Source organism: Sardina pilchardus, chromosome 11 (assembly GCF_963854185.1).
Source record: "Sardina pilchardus chromosome 11, fSarPil1.1, whole genome shotgun sequence".
In the NCBI taxonomy this organism is placed as follows: domain Eukaryota; kingdom Metazoa; phylum Chordata; class Actinopteri; order Clupeiformes; family Clupeidae; genus Sardina; species Sardina pilchardus.
Window position 1 is genome coordinate 1,540,467 of NC_085004.1, and position 18,822 is coordinate 1,559,288.

At 43.2% G+C, this 18,822-nt stretch overlaps 2 protein-coding genes across 2 annotated transcripts; both read right to left on the bottom strand.

Annotated features, from left to right (window-relative positions):
- Nucleotides 1-2,235: 2,235 nt before the first annotated feature.
- On the bottom strand, nucleotides 2,236-13,516 carry LOC134096070 (low-density lipoprotein receptor class A domain-containing protein 3-like). The gene is made up of 6 exons (XM_062549819.1): nucleotides 13,220-13,516; nucleotides 11,641-11,790; nucleotides 8,825-8,953; nucleotides 8,128-8,265; nucleotides 3,791-4,148; nucleotides 2,236-3,419 (listed from the first exon to the last, which is right to left on the bottom strand). Exons 1-6 carry the CDS (start codon nucleotides 13,269-13,271, stop codon nucleotides 3,239-3,241), a joined length of 1,008 nt encoding a protein of 335 aa, XP_062405803.1. The 5' UTR covers nucleotides 13,272-13,516; the 3' UTR covers nucleotides 2,236-3,238.
- Nucleotides 13,517-17,374: 3,858 nt separating this feature from the next.
- fjx1 (four-jointed box kinase 1) lies at nucleotides 17,375-18,466 on the bottom strand. The gene has a single exon (XM_062549899.1). It carries the CDS (start codon nucleotides 18,464-18,466, stop codon nucleotides 17,375-17,377), a length of 1,092 nt encoding a protein of 363 aa, XP_062405883.1.
- Between the last annotated feature and the right edge of the window lie 356 nt (nucleotides 18,467-18,822).

Genomic DNA, 18,822 nt, shown 5'->3' on the forward strand with positions numbered 1-18,822 from the left:
GGGATGGCGAGGGGGTTCGATTCAAGCCCAGCGGAGTTTGGGGGGCCCCCCGAACAATGCAGGCGAGGGTGCAGACACGTTTGAGCTGTGTGCTGTCGTGGGGCGCTCTACAAATACACAACTTAGAAATCACAACAACACACTGACTACCACATTATATACGTACAGAGTTTTGAAATAAATAATCTGTGATACTACAATGTTTTTTAAAAGTGAAATTTTGGTAGATGTGAAGATAGCAATAAAAAATCTGATGGGCTTGGATTATGCAAACACAAACACAGACATGGCAATGAATGAACAATACCACTAATATTAACGCTATTTCTAAGCCTGCTGCTTATTACTAGTAATTATACAAGTACTAAAGGCATAAAGTAAAAAGTAGTGTTTGTAGAGGGCAAAAATACTCAGAATAATAAACAAGACAATGATGTATTCTCCTCCCCAGTTCAGTGAAGCCAAAAACAAACATATGAATATAGTGTTCTCTGTGGCCCTTAGGAGAGTTGAGACCGATGGAAGCCCACACAAAGAGAGAGAGGCAGACTATGTTTCATTGTACACACCCATTTGTTTGGTTCTATTTTTAGTGCGTGGATGTATTTCTGTGGCCGCACCTGCCCCCTACCCATGCTGGAGAAAAGTGTTGCCATTCCTCCATGCTTGCACCTTGCGCGAGAGAATGTCCTCGGGGACCAAATACAGTGGCACTGATTATCATTCATCCTTTTGTCTAATGTCCACCTTGCACAGAGGAATGTCCTCAACAGCCCCCAAACATAGGCTGCACAAAAGGACAGGACTGTATATTTGCTCTTCATTCCACCATAGTGGTTCCTGTAACGTTGCTATAACCACAGCCTGATGCGTGTGATGATACTCTAAATCTAAATTTGCATCATATCCATTCAATTACATAATTGCATAATTAGCTGATGCAGAGACAGATAACGGACATTTATCAAAAATGAATGCGTAATGGGGCGTAGCGAGATTGAATGAGATAATCTCCTCATTGCCTAATAAAGGAGCAGGCCTGTGGCCTTGTCCCCGGCTCAGAAGTCAATGGGGGAAAAAAGCACGCCGGCATGCATGCTAATGCCTCTCCGAGTCCCGTCACTTTTGTTTCCTTGGCCTCCTCGAGGATGCCTCTCTCCCCGAGAATGGGCCTTGGCACAGGCTGACTGCTGGGGGGATCCTCCGGGGTCCGACAGTCAACAGAGCCGGCCGCCACTGTCCTGCCACCGACGTTTGACGGGCAGGTGATTAGCATTTCTCCCTTGTGTCCTCTTTTGTGCTCAGGCAGAGGGGATAGGTATGTTTGCTGTTTGGCAGAGTGAGAGTGAGACACACACTGGCTGCTCCTCGGCGGGGGACGAGTCCGGTCAACAATGGCGCCCGACTGGGTTGATGGACTTTGCTGGTGATAAGATGGAGCAACACATCTTTGGCTGTGGGAGAAACAGGAAAGGCAACTGATTTGTGTCAATTGGCATTCCAAGGTTTTTAATTTGTTTAGGGGCGGGTGGGGGGGGGGGGGGTCAGGAGTTTCTATCACTTCCACCTAAAAAAAGAAAGTGAAAAGGGGGGTAGTCTGCATAGGTGCACTTAAGCACCATTAAAAATACCAGCAATTAATGGTGTCTATGTGATCCCCTCATTGCAGAATACCAGTTTGTTCATTTTCCTCAATGGCTAATGGGCTAACCACACTCTTTAGACTGCCTCCATCATACATCGATTGTTCCCAGATCACTGATAGGTGTGCAATACAAATGGAAGGGGGCATATTAGGCTACATTAATGAGGCCTCCCCTGGACGTTTGGTTTGCATGGAGATGGGCCTGTCTCTGTAACCACAGCTGCTCTATTCTTTTCTATCAGTCTTTTCTCTTTTCTATCTGATATGTATGTATGTACACACACACACACACACACACACTGGTTCCTGGCCATCATATGATAACAGATTTCATCTCTGTTTCTTTTGAAAGCCTCTTTCAGCCTAGCGAGTCTCACAATGCAAGTGTGCCCACAGATCTGATTTCCATGAGAAAACCATGTTATCTGTTACCAGCACAGATATGAACTGTGAGCAGCTGAAATGCCAGATATTCTGGATGTTGTGTGTGGACTATTTCCCACAGAATAGGTATTCTCGTTATAGATTATGTAGTTAAATAAACTGCTCAACACAAAATCTCATCAGTCAAGCAAACTGAAAAGGAAGGTTGACTTCATATGGTCTTTATGAATGACAAGACAAACAGCAGCATTTTGAAATGTGAGGAGCGCCACCTAGTGGATTCTACATGTTAACACGTAACATTGTCAATAATCACATAACACAATGACATGGATATTGCAGAACATTGTTTTTCATAAATAAAAGCTGTCTGATAGCTGTTTTGTATTGAGTTCCTCCTTCATCATTTCTTACAAAAATATTTCTCTAAATAGGTAATGTCAGGGAACTGTGTGAGTAAAGGAATACAGTCAACTCGAACAAAATGTACAGTTCCAGTGGTGTAAGAGTTTAACAAATATCTGGAACTTCTACAGCTCTGTTATTCAACAGAAAGTCCATTTTACACGGCTGGTCAGGTCCCCAACCTAGTGCATGTTCCTCTCAAAACTCATGCAATACCAGAACGTCCACTAGAGAGCAGTATAATCATACAGATGAAGTCCTTGCCACGTTCACTTCTCCAGTTGTTACAACTGTATTCTGTATTTCCTCATTATTTACTTCAAACAGTCTCTTCTGTCTCTGCTTGTGGCAGTGAAATAGTGTAACACAACTGCAAGTAGTTTACAGTTACTTTCCAATTATCAAACATAATATGGCACAGTGTGCATTCTTCATGATTTCACAAGAAAGAGGACAGTAGAGAAGAAGCATTTCTTGTGTGAATCACACAAGCGGTAATTTTCAGTCATGTTCCTCATTCCTTCTTTGCGTCCTTCACACTACAACCGTTTAACCATCACGTTTCAGATAGTGATGCTGTAGGAAGAGTTAACTGCCAGCGAGGAAAAACAAAACAAATATGAGTTCCAGAAAAAAAAAAAAAGCATTCTGAAGACATGCCTTCAGTAACATGTTTAAAGGACAGGTGCTGTGTAGTTATGATGAGAGTGCTGTTGGGCACGCATCCACTCCTCTACGTGCTTGAGAGTGCTGTGAGTTCCTGCTGAAGTCCTGCTGAGTTCCTGCTGAAGTCCTGCTGAAGTGCTAATCCCTGAGTGGGGTTGCGTTGGGAGGGCTGTGTGCTGGGCTGTCGTGAGGGGGGGGCTCCAGAGAGGGTCTCTGCTCCACAGAGGCTTCATACGTGGGCAGATCTGGGGTGGTCTGGGGCAGGCCCACTGCATCGGCCAGGTAGGGGGGAGGTGGAAGGTCAAACCAGGATGGATAGCTGGGGAAGCAAAAACAGGACACTGAGCACAACGAGGAAGCTGAATGACGGACTGTCATTCAATAAGGCTCCTCCAAGAGCATGGACAAGATAAAGACATCTATATAATAATAATAATACATTTTATTTTTTAAAGTGCCTTTCAAGACATCCAAGGTCACTTATGAATATGTAGAATGTGTCAGCATAATTAGGGACTATATATCCAATATTAATGCTCATTTGTGGCTTTGCATCATTAAGGCACTACTTTAAATTGAGAAAAACAGTTTATAGTCAACTTTTGTGTAATGAATGAAGCTGGATGCTCTGCCTCCCTCCACTTGGCACACAGAGCCGCGTCATCACTCCCGCACAACTCTCACACCCACCTGGAGTCCAGCGCTGCCTCTGAGTATGACGGCGGAGAGCCGGCGGGGAGCGGACGAGCCTGCGGACTGCAGGAGAAAGGGCTGGGGCTGGAGGGCGCGGTGGAGGGTGGGGACAGGCGCGGGTACCCCGGGTCCAGGACGACGAAGTGGGACAGCAGCAGCAGCGGCTGGTGGCGGCGGTGGCGGGCCTGGGTGCCGTGGGTGCCGTGGCCGCCGGTCAGGATGCCGCGCTTGCGCTGGTGATGCAGGACCAGGCCGAACAGGGCGGACAGCAGGCCGATGAACAGGGCGCAGCACGTCACCACCCCCGTCATGCCCGAGTAGTCCAGCTGGGACAGGTCTCGATGGGGCGCCGCGACTGCAGGGTCAGAGGGGACAGAGACGGTTAATACTGAAGATTCTACAGCGGAGAGTAGCGTAGCGCTCTATCGTCTTTGGTTAATACTGAAGATTCTACAGCGTAGCGTAGCGTAGCGCTCTATGATCTTTGGTTAATACTGAAGATTCTACAGCGGAGCGTAGCGTAGCGCTCTATGATCTTTGGTTAATACTGAAGATTCTACAGCGGAGCGGAGCGTAGCGTAGCGCTCTATGATCTTTGGTTAATACTGAAGATTCTACAGCGTAGCGTAGCGTAGCGCTCTATGATCTTTGGTTAATACTGAAGATTCTACAGCGGAGCGTAGCGCTCTATGATCTTTGGTTAATACTGAAGATTCTAGAGTGGAGTGTAGCGCTCTATCGTCTTTGGTTAATACTGAAGATTCTAGAGTGGAGTGTAGCGTAGCGCTCTATGATCTTTGGTTAATACTGAAGAGAGCTCATCCTTCTGATGGCCCAGTACTTCAGCACATCACTTACAGTAATTTCCTGCATATAAGCCGCATTTGTGTATAAGCCGCAGGACAGTGTTTTATGCAAGTTAAAAGAAACAAAACCATATTAACACCATATTAACTGCCCCCCTGTATTAACCTCATATCGGAAGAAATTTTGCAAAATCAATGTATAAGCCGCGGCTAATAGTCTGGAAATTACGGGTATGTGTTTCTACCCATAGAACTACAACTATCAGCCAGTTCATGAGGAACACTACCATGACTACTATTACAGGCACAGTTATAGTTTTGATATACATTTTGATTAGTGTTTTAATTAGGGTTTTAAACACTTGATTAGCATTTAAAACACTTTGATTAGATGAGGAAGAGCCGGTGCAAATGACGTTTTGTAGGGGACACAGGTTCTATTGTATGGCACAGACACAGGAGAACTAGAGAGGATGCTGCAGGTTGACAGGAAATGCAGAACACAAAGTTGAGTTTTTGCACCCCGGGCCGCACGAACACTGCGAATTAATGGGCGACTTCATGGGCCCCCGCAGAGTGGAGAGAGAGCAGGAAGCGGCGTCCACCGTCCGGGGGCCTGGCGGCCGGCCCTGAAAGAGCCGCTTCTCTGTCCACACTTCATGCTATGCTGGACGCGGTCAGCGGGGCCGGGGGATGGCCTCGTTCTGTGTGGGTTCTTGTTGTTTACTTTTATGCCTCCTTTGTGCACTTTGTGTGGCGGGTAAATAGGGTCTTTAGAGAGGAGCACAGAAAAGGAAGTTGGAGTGGGAATGCCTCGGCTTTCCTGCCGTCCCTCCATGGCAACCCTGCACATGAGGTGGGAGGGAGGGAGTCTTTTTTTCTAATTGAATGACAGTGAACACTTGGGGTGTGTTTTCATAATGTGTATCTTATCAAGACGGCTTCTAAAAAAAAAAAAAAAATTTAAAAAATCTTTTTTTTGTCGGCATTAATGAGAGTTTATAATTTTCTCATGTTTTTATAACCATTTTGACAGCAGTTATCAGGGTGTAAAAATTATGCATCCAACATGCATGAGACTACAGTCGTTCCCACAAAACATTCCCTGGAGAACCCACTTTTGAGCGTGCCCTTTGAATTCGCATTCTCACATTACCACTAGACTGACAATGTGCTCACGAAGCAGAACGCCACAGAACACTCGGAATCTTTCATTAGTTCGAAGAATTTAGCAATGTTCCACATCAGTGCCACTAGAAAACGGTGCGCCTTCTTTGAGGCAGACGGAGGTAAATTCTTCTCATGCTTCCGTGATGCACCTGAAATGAACTCCCACTGCATGACTTGGTGAAATTTACATTTTGATTACAAGTTGCCAAAAAGCCCTTCGCCGAGTCCCCAGCACTGAAAAGTTAATAAATCTGCAAGTCAGATAGTCTGTCTTTGCTAACAGCATAGACACCACCAAACACATATAATGAGGAGAGAGGAGATGTGTTCTTCTTATTGAAAGGACCGCAGAAGGCTGTGGCTATTATGAGGCGGACAAAAAAGACCCAGCGGCAACACAAAGGAAGAGGATAGGTGGGAGCCTTGAGTGATATAAATTAGACAAGTTCCTCCCTGAGCAAATATGATCGATTGGCCTCTCTCTTTAATGTCCTCTTCAGGGCCGTGATGAGGGCTCGGGGAGATATCGGCGTGCCGAGTCTGCGTTATCAGAGGACCGGAGCGCAGATGAGTGGCAGTGAGTAATGAACACTAATGAATGAGGTCAGTGCTGCAGCCCCTACAGGTACAGTACACCCCCCCCCCCACTGTCTTTTCCATTTGCTCTGGCCACATCAAGCGGCGCTGTCTCCCTCTAGCCCGCAAGGCCTTCATGGTCCAGCTTCCACTTCATCAAAGCAACTCCCAGTGTCTCTCTTCTTCCTACTATATACCTAGTATATTTCTTCTTGTGGAATAGAATTCTTCTGGTCTGCAACATTGTTTTTGGTTTTGGTGCTTGAGCGTGTACAAAAAAATGTACTTGAAAAAATAAAAGCAACTGCATCATAAGTGGCTGAAACCTACCGGTTATGATTTCTTCTACTGGCAATTTATTGTGTGGGAAAAAATCATGTGCAAATGGAATCAAAAATGTATTACCTCAATATGTCTCCTTTAGTCATTTGTGAATTGTCACCATAAGATTGGATGATTTCTCAGACTCATGCGGTAGCGGTGTCAATTGTTTTGCCAAATGAATGAACAAAATGCAATCTTAGATCTTTACACTTGTCTCTCTAGTCTTGGCAGGAGAAAAGTTTCACTCACAACTTCACAACCAACTCTGTGCTAACTTAAAACAATTCATTAGCAGGTCCTGCGCCAGTGAGAGGTCTGTGAAACCACTCCCATTAAATTCCTCTCCACTGATTTCACTCGCACGCCTACTGAGGTGCCGTTTGATACCGCCTCAGAAGTGATGGATGGTGCCGCAGTCCGACTCAGAGAGAGCACGACTTCTCACATGGCTACGCCGTTATATTGACTTGTCATTTTAAAATATGGTTCCCATCGAGTTCCATAAACATTGGCTGCTATTGGTAAAGTGAAATCTTGTCATGTACAGCCTCTATCGGCTATTCGTTTTTCATATGTGAAAGACCGTGTGCACTGCCCATACATCAAACTCTTACTTTCTAGAATAGTGGGTGCGCTAACTGCGGCTCAGCAAAAAGTTGTGAGCCATGAAAGTCTGGGCTGTTTGCTTTTCTATTAAATAATATAGCTACAGTGAGGAAAAGTGTGCTATTTCAATTGAATACTGTTTACTTTACAAATCTCAGAGGACTCAGTTTACTCCAAGCTCTGTTCTTGACTGTCTGCCTGTCTACACATACAATATACAGTGTTTTGACACTAAACCAAACACTATTATTTGATAATGTAGTTTAGCGTAAATAAGTACAAATCCACCATATTCACATGGGAAAAAAACATATTTTCCTTGGGTTATAATTATAAACTATCAAAGCTGTGACCTATTTTCACTCATTCACACTTGTGAGACCTAAGAGCAGACGTTTATGATCAATTCTGAATGCTTTAGGCCCCGTACACACGTAGCCGGGTATCTGCTTAAACGAAGGTATTTGTCTACATTTGGACCGGTCATCCACATGACAACGCATATATACGAATGTTTAAAAAAACTCCGGGCAAAGTGAAGATCTGCGAATTCTCCGTTTATAAATTGACGTGTAGCCAGAGATAACCGTAGATCTGCGGTTTCGAACGTCAGAATATGCGCCAAAACAACAACAAATCTGCTCTGACGTCAAACGTGCGACCTTTGTTCACTGTTGTTGTTTTTTTTCCAAAACGAGGTAATGTGGATAAAATTATTATATAAACGGAGGGGGGGGGAAATATTCGGTTTTAAAAATACCCGGCTACGTGTGTACATAGCCTTAGAATGTTTACATGGTGAACGTATTGATTTGACCCCCATACAGTATGTACAGTATACACATCCTGTACCTGTGGTGAGCTCGCAGTTGTCCTCGTCGCTGTTGTCCCTGCAGTTGTCGTCGCCGTTGCACAGGAAGCTGCGGTGGACACAGCGGCCGTTGTTGCAGTGGAACCTGCTGGCGCTGGCACACAACTCAGCGTTCTCCTCTGCAGATCACAAGAGCAGACACACACACACACACCACAGCTCAGCGTTCTCCTCTGCAGACACATCACAAGAGCACACACACACACACACACCACAGCTCAGCGTTCTCCTCTGCAGATCACAAGAGCATACGCTCAGCCAGGGAGAGAGTGCTTTACTAATGCAACTGCTCCCTCGCTCGGACACAAACCCCACACTCCACAGCTCAGCGTTCTCCTCTGCAGATCACAAGAGCACACGCTCAGCATAAACCCACTCGGTGGCCCAGGGAGAGAGTGCTTTATTAATGCAACTGCTCCCTCGCTCGGACACAAACCCCACACTCTACTTACTAGGCAACAGGAAGTGACAAACGGACAGACAGTCCGAGGGACGGTCTTAATGGGTCATTAAAGTTGATGGACAAAAGTGGGCCATCCTCCCATGCTGAACTGATGACAATGCTCAGTGTGGGGCAGAGAGGCCACATTTGGGCAGATTATCTGCTTGTTCTGACCCGGCCGGACGCCTGACGGGGCTTAGCGTGGAGCGCACAGACGGTTGTGACGGGACACTCACCGCAGTCGTGCTCGTCGCTGCCATCTGGACAGTCTGGGAAGCCGTTGCAGTGGAACCGCCCGATGATGCAGTGGACGCCGTTGGCACAGGGGAAGAAAGTCGGGGAGCATTTGGACTGGATCACCCTGGCTGTGAGGACAGATAATGAGAGAAAGCCACGTCTGAAAATATGGCGACTGGCCCATTAAGTGTGACTGCACGCACCGCCACTTCTCAGCAGGTTTCATTGCCATGTTGTTTTAGAGACCTACTCAGAAATGAGGGCACTTGCTGTGCAGCAAACTGTGAAGTTCTCCTAAAGCCATGCCTAGACTAATGGCAACCCCACCCCCTCATTTCTCCTGGGTTTCAACAGAACATTGCTTGTTGGAAATTATATTTAGGCTCAGTCCGTGAAAGATGGTATTGTTACATGCGGTCATTTGAATTGGCACGGTAGTTTGTTTTTTTTCTGTCAACAAAGTCATTTTTAGCAACAGAAACCATGGCTTTAAAAGATTTGCTTCAAGAATTCTAGGCGTCAGATGGCAATCACTTTCTAAAGCTAATGGATAAACATGTATTGTTTTTGTTTGTATGTCGCTTTGGACAAAGGCGTCTGCTAAGCAACATAATCATAACCATAACCATAACATGTACACAACATGTAATCCTGTAGACCACAGGTGTCAAACTCAAGGCCCGCGGGCCAGATGCGGCCCGCCACGTCATTTCATATGGCCCGCGAGAGCTTTAAGGGTCTGATACAGTATGTGGCCCGCGAGAGCTTAAAAGGTCCGATACAGTTTTTGCGTATAGGCAATACACTGCAATACAATGCACGCATGTGAGACTGACAGGGAGGCAACATCAACCACCTTCCTCTATGATCAGTGCAACTGGCTACATCAGATGTGATAGCAACGTGTACGTGTGAAAACAAAATAGACCAGTATTCTAAACTATTTTAGCGAACGGAGCGCCTAAATTACACGCTCGGTTTAGCCTGCCTGTGAAACGCTGCATGATTGTTTGAAGTGCGTGTGCTTCTTTGAGAGGGGAATCGATGTAAGTTGTAAACTACGTGATACGTTTACGTCTACGTTTAAAAGGTATGTATAATTGTGTGTAGTCCTATTATCCAAAAAATCCAGCTCCAAATCCTTGCTAATCGAGCAAGTGATTGTTTGGCCAAAAGCGAAAATAAGCCTATCTTCCGACCGAGAAGAGGTGCATTCATATCAGGCAAGCAGAGGTATGCTAGAAGTTTGTAGTAATCGCCCTGTTGCTTTGCATTTTCATTTCAGTTTAAAACGAACAACATAGAATCCACACAACACCTTTCAACTTTAAAACTTCAAAGAAAAAGTCCACCGGGACCGTTCGCTTCTACTGTATGTGTATGGAACGGTGTAGGCTAGTGACGCATTTCATATGGATGCACTTTTTGACATGACAGTTAGCCTACTCGTTTGCTAGCCTGGCACGCCCTCCCAGTGACGCAACGCCTTCAGGCTTTTGCTGCTGGTCTGGTCAACTGCTCATTGAGAAGGATTTCTGAGTTCCCGAAATCTGCGGAACTGCCCCCTTTGGTCGAGAACCAATCAACTTTGAGCAGCTCCAACGGCTCTGGGTAGAGGCGTGTTCAAGGCAGAGGAAAGAGTGTTGTTATTGGTTTAAACTCGGCAATCCGCTTTCTGACATCTACCAGTAGCAAATCGAGGCACTTAAAGGAGGCGGGTCAACCAGCGCTGGCAAGAAACCGTGTTAGCACAGGCTGTTGGTCAGACTAAAGTCTCGCAGAGCCTTTGAAAGTCGATGGTAATCAGGCTACTCGTTTGCATCACTTGCTAGATGTAAAACTGCATTTCGTTACTGGTATTTCACTCGTGCAATGACAGTAAAGTTGAATATACTCGAATCTAAAAACTCAGAAATATGGAAAAAAAAAAGAATCCATGGCATGATCTCTTCCTGACTGACCAGTGACCCTCATTGAAAAGTCAAACTGTATGGAACTGACAGTGGTGTCTTGTTTTTACAAAACATAACAATAATAAAAAAGAACATGTCATGCTGATACCTTTTGCTCTTCTCGATTTTAGAAGTTTTACCGATGCTAAAGATTTTGTGGCTGGTGCTACAAATCTTAGAAGTTACTGTACATCTGGCCCTTTGAGGGCAACCATTGGGCTGATGTGGCCCTCAGTGAAAATGAGTTTGACACCCCTGCTGTAGACAGTAGATCATTTGTTCTGAAAGCAACCTCTGCCTCACAAAAGCGTCTATGAGTGATGTTACATTCTGGCGCGGTCATATGCCCCCAGTGTTGTCTCTGGTTTTACCAAGTCATCCTTTTTTTAGAATCACAGCACAACAAGTAAACAAGACAGCTCACACAGGAACAAGGTGTCTAATGTTACACAAAGCCCTTCTCAGTGACAGACATAGAGGAGATCACATTGAGAGCTCACACCCCGGGGCTGTATATCCCGATGGACAAAAAAAAAAAAAAAAAAAAAAATCAATTTGAGTACAACTCCTGGATAGAATCTAAATGGAGGGCTCTATGATAGCCCTGATATGTTTGTCCAGGAGGGATTAACATCCTGTCAAATACTGTTGGTGGAGCCAAATAAATCCCAAATAACCTCTCTCCATTGATCCATCCATCTACAAGTATCCAAGGAGAGACCTTCAGGATACACCTCCATAATACACACACTGTGTGAGCGTGCATGTCACAATGCCGAACAAATTCATCATAAACAGAGCCTGAGACTCCGGTGGGAAGACAACAACACAGTGCACTTGTGTGGCGCTCCAGCTGGACTTACAGCAGCCCTTCTCGTCACTATTGTCAAAGCAGTCGGGCCGTCCATCACAGCGCACAGCTCCAGGGACACACTGTCCATCCTCACACGTGAAGTTGCCTGCGACGCTGCAGGTGGCGGCGGTGATGGGGTGTCCTGGGGGAGGCGGGCTGCCTGGAGGTGGAATACACAAGCAGGTCAACACAGAGCACAAGACAGATTACACTATAATGGAGAACACAAGCAGAACAAGCCTCCATTCATCTCACATATTAGAAACTCACAAGCATTCTCTCTCTCTCTCTCTCTCTCTCTCTCTCTCACACACACACACACACACACACACACACACACACACACACACACACACACACACACTTTGCTTCTGTGCAGGTGTACACACCCAAGGGAGGATAGAATTAGCGAACAATAGTGTAACAAAAATATAGCAATAACAAATGTTCCTTTCAAATAGTGTTCTTGAGTAAGCAAACATGCAGAATTTAGGCTGTTGTGGAGCTGTTTTGTACCGTCTCTAAAGTTAATCATACCTTTGCAGAAGTGCAATTGCATCGCTAGGCCTATCATATATCTAAAACATGAACATTTTGACAAAATGCAATAGCATATTCAAGTTTGTATTTGTCTTAAGCCTATATTTAAAAGCAAACATCTCACAAAGTAGTCTTTTGGCTGATTCCTATAAAGGTCTCAATGGTGTACTATGTTTGGTCAAAAATAAAAATGTACAGCCGTAATCGTAAAACCATGCATTCCAAATACTACTTGGTGCTGACAAATGATAAACAATGAATAAGTATAAATCAATCATAACAAACATGACATGCAGATAAACATGACCTTCCGCCACTGTTTTCTATTTAGGCTACAATTAGCTCAATAGGCAATGCTCTATTCGTCAACAAACACGTAATTACACCTGTTTAGTGAAACATGACAACCTCTTAATAGCATGCAACATATCATGAGAGATACATAAAATATTATTAGCGGTGCAGAGTTGTAGCCAGCCCATCAGGTGGAGAATGTTCACCAAGATGTTTGATGAGGGAGAGGAGAAGAGAAGGGGCAATGTTTTACAGAAGACCAACTGATTAAGGCCTTATAATTATTGCACTTCAACATGCGCATCCATCTGAAAGGTTTTACATTTGTGTTATCTCTGTTTACCAAAGGGCAAATGAAATATGACATCACAAATAAAGTAAATATAGCCTATATGCATGATCAGCGTTTGTTTACTCTGGGAACACATTGTTCAGCTGATTTGGAATGATGTTAACGGTTCTTCACTCGGAGATATTTTGGCTCTCTTTCCCTGCATAGCCATCCAGACGCTTATTAAGCGTCTGGATGGCGCTTACAAATTTCCGAATCTGTGTTTTCACCTCCGCCCCTCTCTGCCCTGTCCAGTCCGCCTCCATCCAAACATAACATGCGCTGCTGCTCAGCTCTCGTGCTAACGGAATGACTGACAAGCCAGTGAAAATGCTGTCATTGTAGCATTGCAAAACATCACAACAAATCACTTGCCAAGATCACGCTGTAAGTGCTTTGAATCCTACTGTTTTTTCTAACTCACCAGCCAAGTTAGGTCCTGGCCCAGAAGTTAGCAAAATATACCAAATCCACATCCTTGGCTTTCCTACCCAGCTTGAAGTAGCCTACTACATAGCCTCAGGCCTGCATGACGAATTTACTACATCACACGAACAAGCGTAGATTCTGCTTTTCGTCAAGAAATTCACTCATTACCAACGGTCTGCAAACAAAACAAACCACCGACAGCAAACGAATATCTATACATCGAAATTAACGCTCTAAGCGGGACGGACAGATGTAAGGTAAATTCGATTTGGGGTCGAGTCTCGTCGAATACCCTCCCGTTAGAAGAGGCGGAGACTGGTGAGTGTTTTGCGACGGCTGCCCACAGTGCCTATCCGTGGGCAGACCAGGAAGTGGCAGGGGGAGGAAGCCCCGTTCTAATTGCAATCTAGCCCAAACCACCATCAAACGCAGGAATAAGAAAATTAAGGAAATCATCAGAGACTGTCTGCAGGGAGATTGTATCCATACAAATGTAGCCTACCCTAGGCTAGCCTTCCCCCTATTTGCTACAGAATGGACCTTTTCCCTTCTTTCTTCTGTTGTGTTTGTAACTATGTAGCCAAACTGTGATTAGATATGTTTGTTTCCCTTTTTATTGCATTTAAAATAATAATAATAATAATAATAATAATAATAATACCTTTATAAACTGTTCTATAGCCTAGTATTTTTTGTTGTTGTTGTTGCTGCTGCCCACTGCACACTGGAATAGCAGTTGGCTGTCAGTGAGGGAATGAGCCTAGACCAGACAGGCCTGCATTCATTGAAACAACAACAACAACAACAACAACAACAACAACAAAAACAGCTGTGTTATAATGTAAAGGAAATTACTAATATGAAACACAGGTAATTAAAGACATCTTTCTATATCAGCAACTAATTTAGGTCAGGTTATTTCCAGGTGTTTTACAGCCTACTTCTTATAATACCCTTCACATTGCCAGTAGTTTTTACATAGGCCTACATGTGCAATAAAAGCATTTGGATGCATGGTTGCATTGCTAGCTTCAGACATGGTTCAGTGATATGCAGATCATTCCCTTCCCAAGATCCAGATTAATAAAGAGATGGGCCTACACAGAGGTAGGTGCTGTTTTCACTGTTCTGTTAAACATCAAAAATAACTCAGTAGGCCTACTTAATCATCTCACGATGGCAATTTCCATTTTAAAACATTTTTTTCCATTTTTTAATACTATGTTGGGACAGACAGACAATAACAAATAGGTCTTACTCGTTTAGACCTGGATTATAGCCTATTTTAGGTATGATGATAATCTGTGATGGGCCTTGAAGGTTTACCTTAATATGTGCTTGTGGTACATACATAACATTTTTTTCACTGGTGTTCTTGAGCTTTGGACTGCAATTTGTGGGGAAAGTGTGAAATCTTTCTCTCTCGACAAAGACAGACAACATGTAAGAAATATTCTCAGAGTTTTCAGAAATACCCACAGGAATAGTAGTCTGGGAATACTACAGGAGCCAGAATATGTTTGGAAATACAAGTACGTTCACTGATCAGATGTAGACAAATTACTGGCAAGACCTTTCAGGATGTTCATAGGCCTATGGAATGCTCTATCATGTGTCAAGAGTTTAATTCTGTTTTTGGGCTTGTTTCATTTACAACTGGGATTTAACTGATGGGTCAAAAATAAATATGTTCACAGCTTTATTGTGCAATTTCATGCTAGAGTGGAAGAGATCATTCTTTCATGTTGTGTTTGGTTTTGTTAATACACTCCCATATTTTCAGCTGTCCCAAAATATTAAGGGTGAATGCTTTCATAGCAATGCTTTCATGTAGCTTCTTAAGAAAATAGAAATAAAGATGAATCCCACCCCTAAAGGGAAAATAAATTAGAGAACAAGGACAAACTGGATATGACAAGGACTGTGTGAGTCATGCATGGAGTATGGTAGGCAAATGAGGTAGCTGAGGCAGGTAAAGAGATAAAGAAAGTAAGGAATTGAAGCCCAAATGACAAATATCTCTAAATTATTGACAGAGGCATGTTGCCCCGACATGGATTAAACCCATTCTTTCTTCCTTTACTCAATGTGAAAAAGTGGGTTCAAAATCTGTCTGCTATACTTAAGGAAATTGCTGCTGTATGGCCTAGCCAGGCGTAAACTCACAAAACATGGGAAACTTAGGGTTGAGGTCGCATGGCAATAAACTGTGAAATAAACTGTGAAATTCCCTTTCCCCTGAAAATGGACAGCTAGATGCACTTGCCATGTTTTAAACTGTGTGTCAAAACATTAGCTTAACACTGAATTCCATGGGTCCTATTTGAACAACTGGCCACTTGCAAAGTCCTACCAGCATGTTAAATAGCCATGGAAAAAACAAGAACATATCAAAGGAAACTCCACTACATCCTACTCCAACACTATATCATCTCAGACATTTTAAAATGTTTAAGACCAATTTTTATTCAACTAACACCAACTTAAATCTGACTACACAGTTCACTGAAGATGTTTGTCATGCTGATGACAAGGCCAGCAAAAATGAACAATATTAACAACATGTAACAACCAAGGCACACACTGTCAATATCTGCTATGACAGAAGTGATAGCGTATCGCTTCTCCAGCAGCAGCAAGTTTGTTGTGAACTCAACTCAAACACAGTCCTACAAGCACACAATATGTTGCAATATTTTTAAAACATTGTCTATAGCAAACAATCTGAGGACTCTTATGACTTTGTACCCTTACAGTATATTGGGCAACAGAATGAAGTCACATTTTCCAGTCTGTGGATAATGTCCTAACTTGCCTTCTTTTTCTGCTCAGCTCATAATTACTACATGCATAGAACATTTGTGGGATATGATGAGATTTTATGAACTCCCCTTGTAATAGCCTTTAATATTATGAGTAACATTCATCATAATTAGAAACCATAAGTTGGGGTGCCTTGGAGTTTTGGTTTGACCTTTAATAAACGTTGAGAACTTCTGAGTGAATAGTACAGTATATCAGCATTCATTTCTAAAAATAGATTGATGTCTTGATCTACAGTATTTACTACATCCTATCTGGAGGAAGTTATGTGTTCAGATGCCAGGGCAGGTTAACTATACACTGTAAAAAATGGCTGTGAAATTCACAGTTATTTACAGGAAATTTCACAGTAGCACTACTGTATATGCTTTTTACAGTAGAATGTTGTACAATTTACAGTAACGCCCCTACAATTACAGTAGTCCAAGTGTTACTGTAAACATTACAGTAGTCAAATCACTACTGTAAAACAAACACAGTATAGCCACTATAGTACTGTAAATAGTAAAGTAAACTACTGTATTTTTTCTTTTCAACAATTGGCCAGTAAGTTACTGTAAATACAACTGAAATCACAGTATTTAATCGGTTTTCATTTTACAGTGAATGCATAAAATACTGTAAATGGAAATGCGGTACCTTTACTGTAAAAAGTAACGCACACACACACACACCATGCCCCAACATGGGTCCCCAAGTGGCTGGGCTGTGCACCGGTGTTATGCAACAGAGGACAGGCTAAGGGGAACAATATGGTGTTTCAAAGGTTAAAAAAGAGATGGCTAAGGCTTCCTTGGGCCAGTAAAGTTGCTGATTTCTGTGAAACTACAGGTTGCTCATCAAAAGCCTCCAAGTAACAATGAAACACAAAATAATTGGCACTGAGTGCCTCAATAATTTTGCTTTTCAACAAACTATTTTCTGTTTGTGAATACATATATCAAAGAGACAAAACATGGAGACAAGTAGCCATTAATTCTTTGAAAATCAGCCTTTTTTCTAAAAACAAAAACAAAACATAAAACACACACACACACACACACACACACACACACACACACACACACACACACACACACACACACAGGATTCAAATAACTTTAGGATCTTTTTTAACAAAACGTTTAGCTGTCTTGATTTAATATGCAATTAAAGTGCTAATATTAGGTATGAAATGAAACAAAGTTCTCTTGAAATAAAAAAAAAATGAACGGAATAGCCTACCTCACGTTATAACAGAGTGCACTAGTCATCATGATAACTTCGTACAATCAGAGGTAAGTATAGGCTAGACTCGCTAGAGTAATAAAGAAACCAAAAGAAACAGTCAGACATGAGATTTCTTTACATCAAAATGTGAAACAGGCTCAGAGTGTCTCAGCTTGCATCGCTCTACATGTTCGTACAACAGGTCAACACGATTTTGCAAGGTCTCCAAATGTTGTTTCGAAAGAAACCCAAGCTCAAGCGCCAATGGCTCATCTGCTTGGTAGAGCTCAAGCAATCGTGCACTAACGTTTCTTTGATGCTTCAATTCTGCTATGCGTTGAACAGTCCTCTTTCGGAAAATACAAACTGTCCTCAACAGACTTTTGTGATACTTCTCCCACGAATTCAAGACTCTGTAGCCGTGCACTAGCCCAGCTTCATTGTCTATGAAGACCAAGCCCCTTTTAGACTTGAGAAGATTGCTAGTGGCTCTCTCCATCATGCGCGCGTCCCACTGTAAATTGAAAAGATTACTTGCAAGTCGGTCAAAATTCGCAATTAAATAATCAAATAATATGAGGTCGGTCCATTGCATCATCTCAATTAAAAACGTTGCTGTTTTGTTTCTCAAGGCGTTGGTCGGGTTTAAACCCTCTCCTCCTTTCCGCAGAGCAGTGGGGATGAACACGCCTGTTAGATTTGGTACCCATTCAGTTAGTGAGACGATTGCTTCTGTTGTCCAATGCAAAGATTCGATACTTTCACGAACAAGCATCCATTGTTTTTTCGCTGGATCCGGTTTGGATAGAACTGTAGGAGGTAGGTTGTAAATACCAAGTATCCTTGCTAAGTGATAAGCCAGTATCTCACCTTGAACCTGGTCAGCATCTATGCCATAGCGCACACAAGCTTTGGATCCATCTGTGAACGTCGCAAGCCCATTGGTGACCCTGCCACATCCTGATTCTAAATGTATTATCTGTTGGACCAGTGCTCTCTCCCTCCAGATACCTGTGTGTTCCTCGTCAAACATGGGACTCTCCAGAATCTCCAAGTTCTCGCTCCACAGACCGCTTTCCTGGAACAGCTCGATAACTTCACTCGTGGGATCAGACCCAACTCCTGAAGTTTTGTGCAGCAAATGTCGTGATGCTCCAGTAAGAAAATATCCATTGTCATATCCAACAGGAACCCTTAAACTAAGCTGCATGCCCAGACCGTCTGTAAAGCTGCTGGAGAAAAGAAATATGAAAAGAGCAACCTTTGATTTCTTCATATTTGTTTCTCAACTCAAAGTGTTTGATGAGGTAGTCTAGGCTATTAAGGCACCTTTGTCAGATGACCACTTTCAAAAGATGAGGGTAACATCTATACTGAAATATACACTAATAAATCACAGCGTAATCTGTCCATTATTTTGTTAAGGAATTTACAGTAGCCTAATAGTGATTTTTTTTGCGACAGGTGCAGTTGTGAGAACTAAACCGTTTAAGTTATTGAACGCTGATAAGGCTCGTTTGTGTATGATCACGTGACCACTATATGGCGAGATGCTTTGCAGGCGTG

Bases quoted from the DNA above. Each gene is read 5' to 3' on its own strand.
- LOC134096070 (XM_062549819.1), bottom strand. From the start codon at position 13,271: ATGTGGATTTGGTATATTTTGCTAACTTCTGGGCCAGGACCTAACTTG. The intron at 11,791-13,219 runs GTGAGTTAGAAA...TTCCACCTCCAG, and splicing joins GCCAGGACCTAACTTGGCTG to GCAGCCCGCCTCCCCCAGGA. The intron at 3,420-3,790 runs GTGGGTGTGAGA...TTGCTTCCCCAG, and splicing joins GAGGCAGCGCTGGACTCCAG to CTATCCATCCTGGTTTGACC.
- fjx1 (XM_062549899.1), bottom strand. From the start codon at position 18,466: ATGCAGCTTAGTTTAAGGGTTCCTGTTGGATATGACAATGGATATTTT.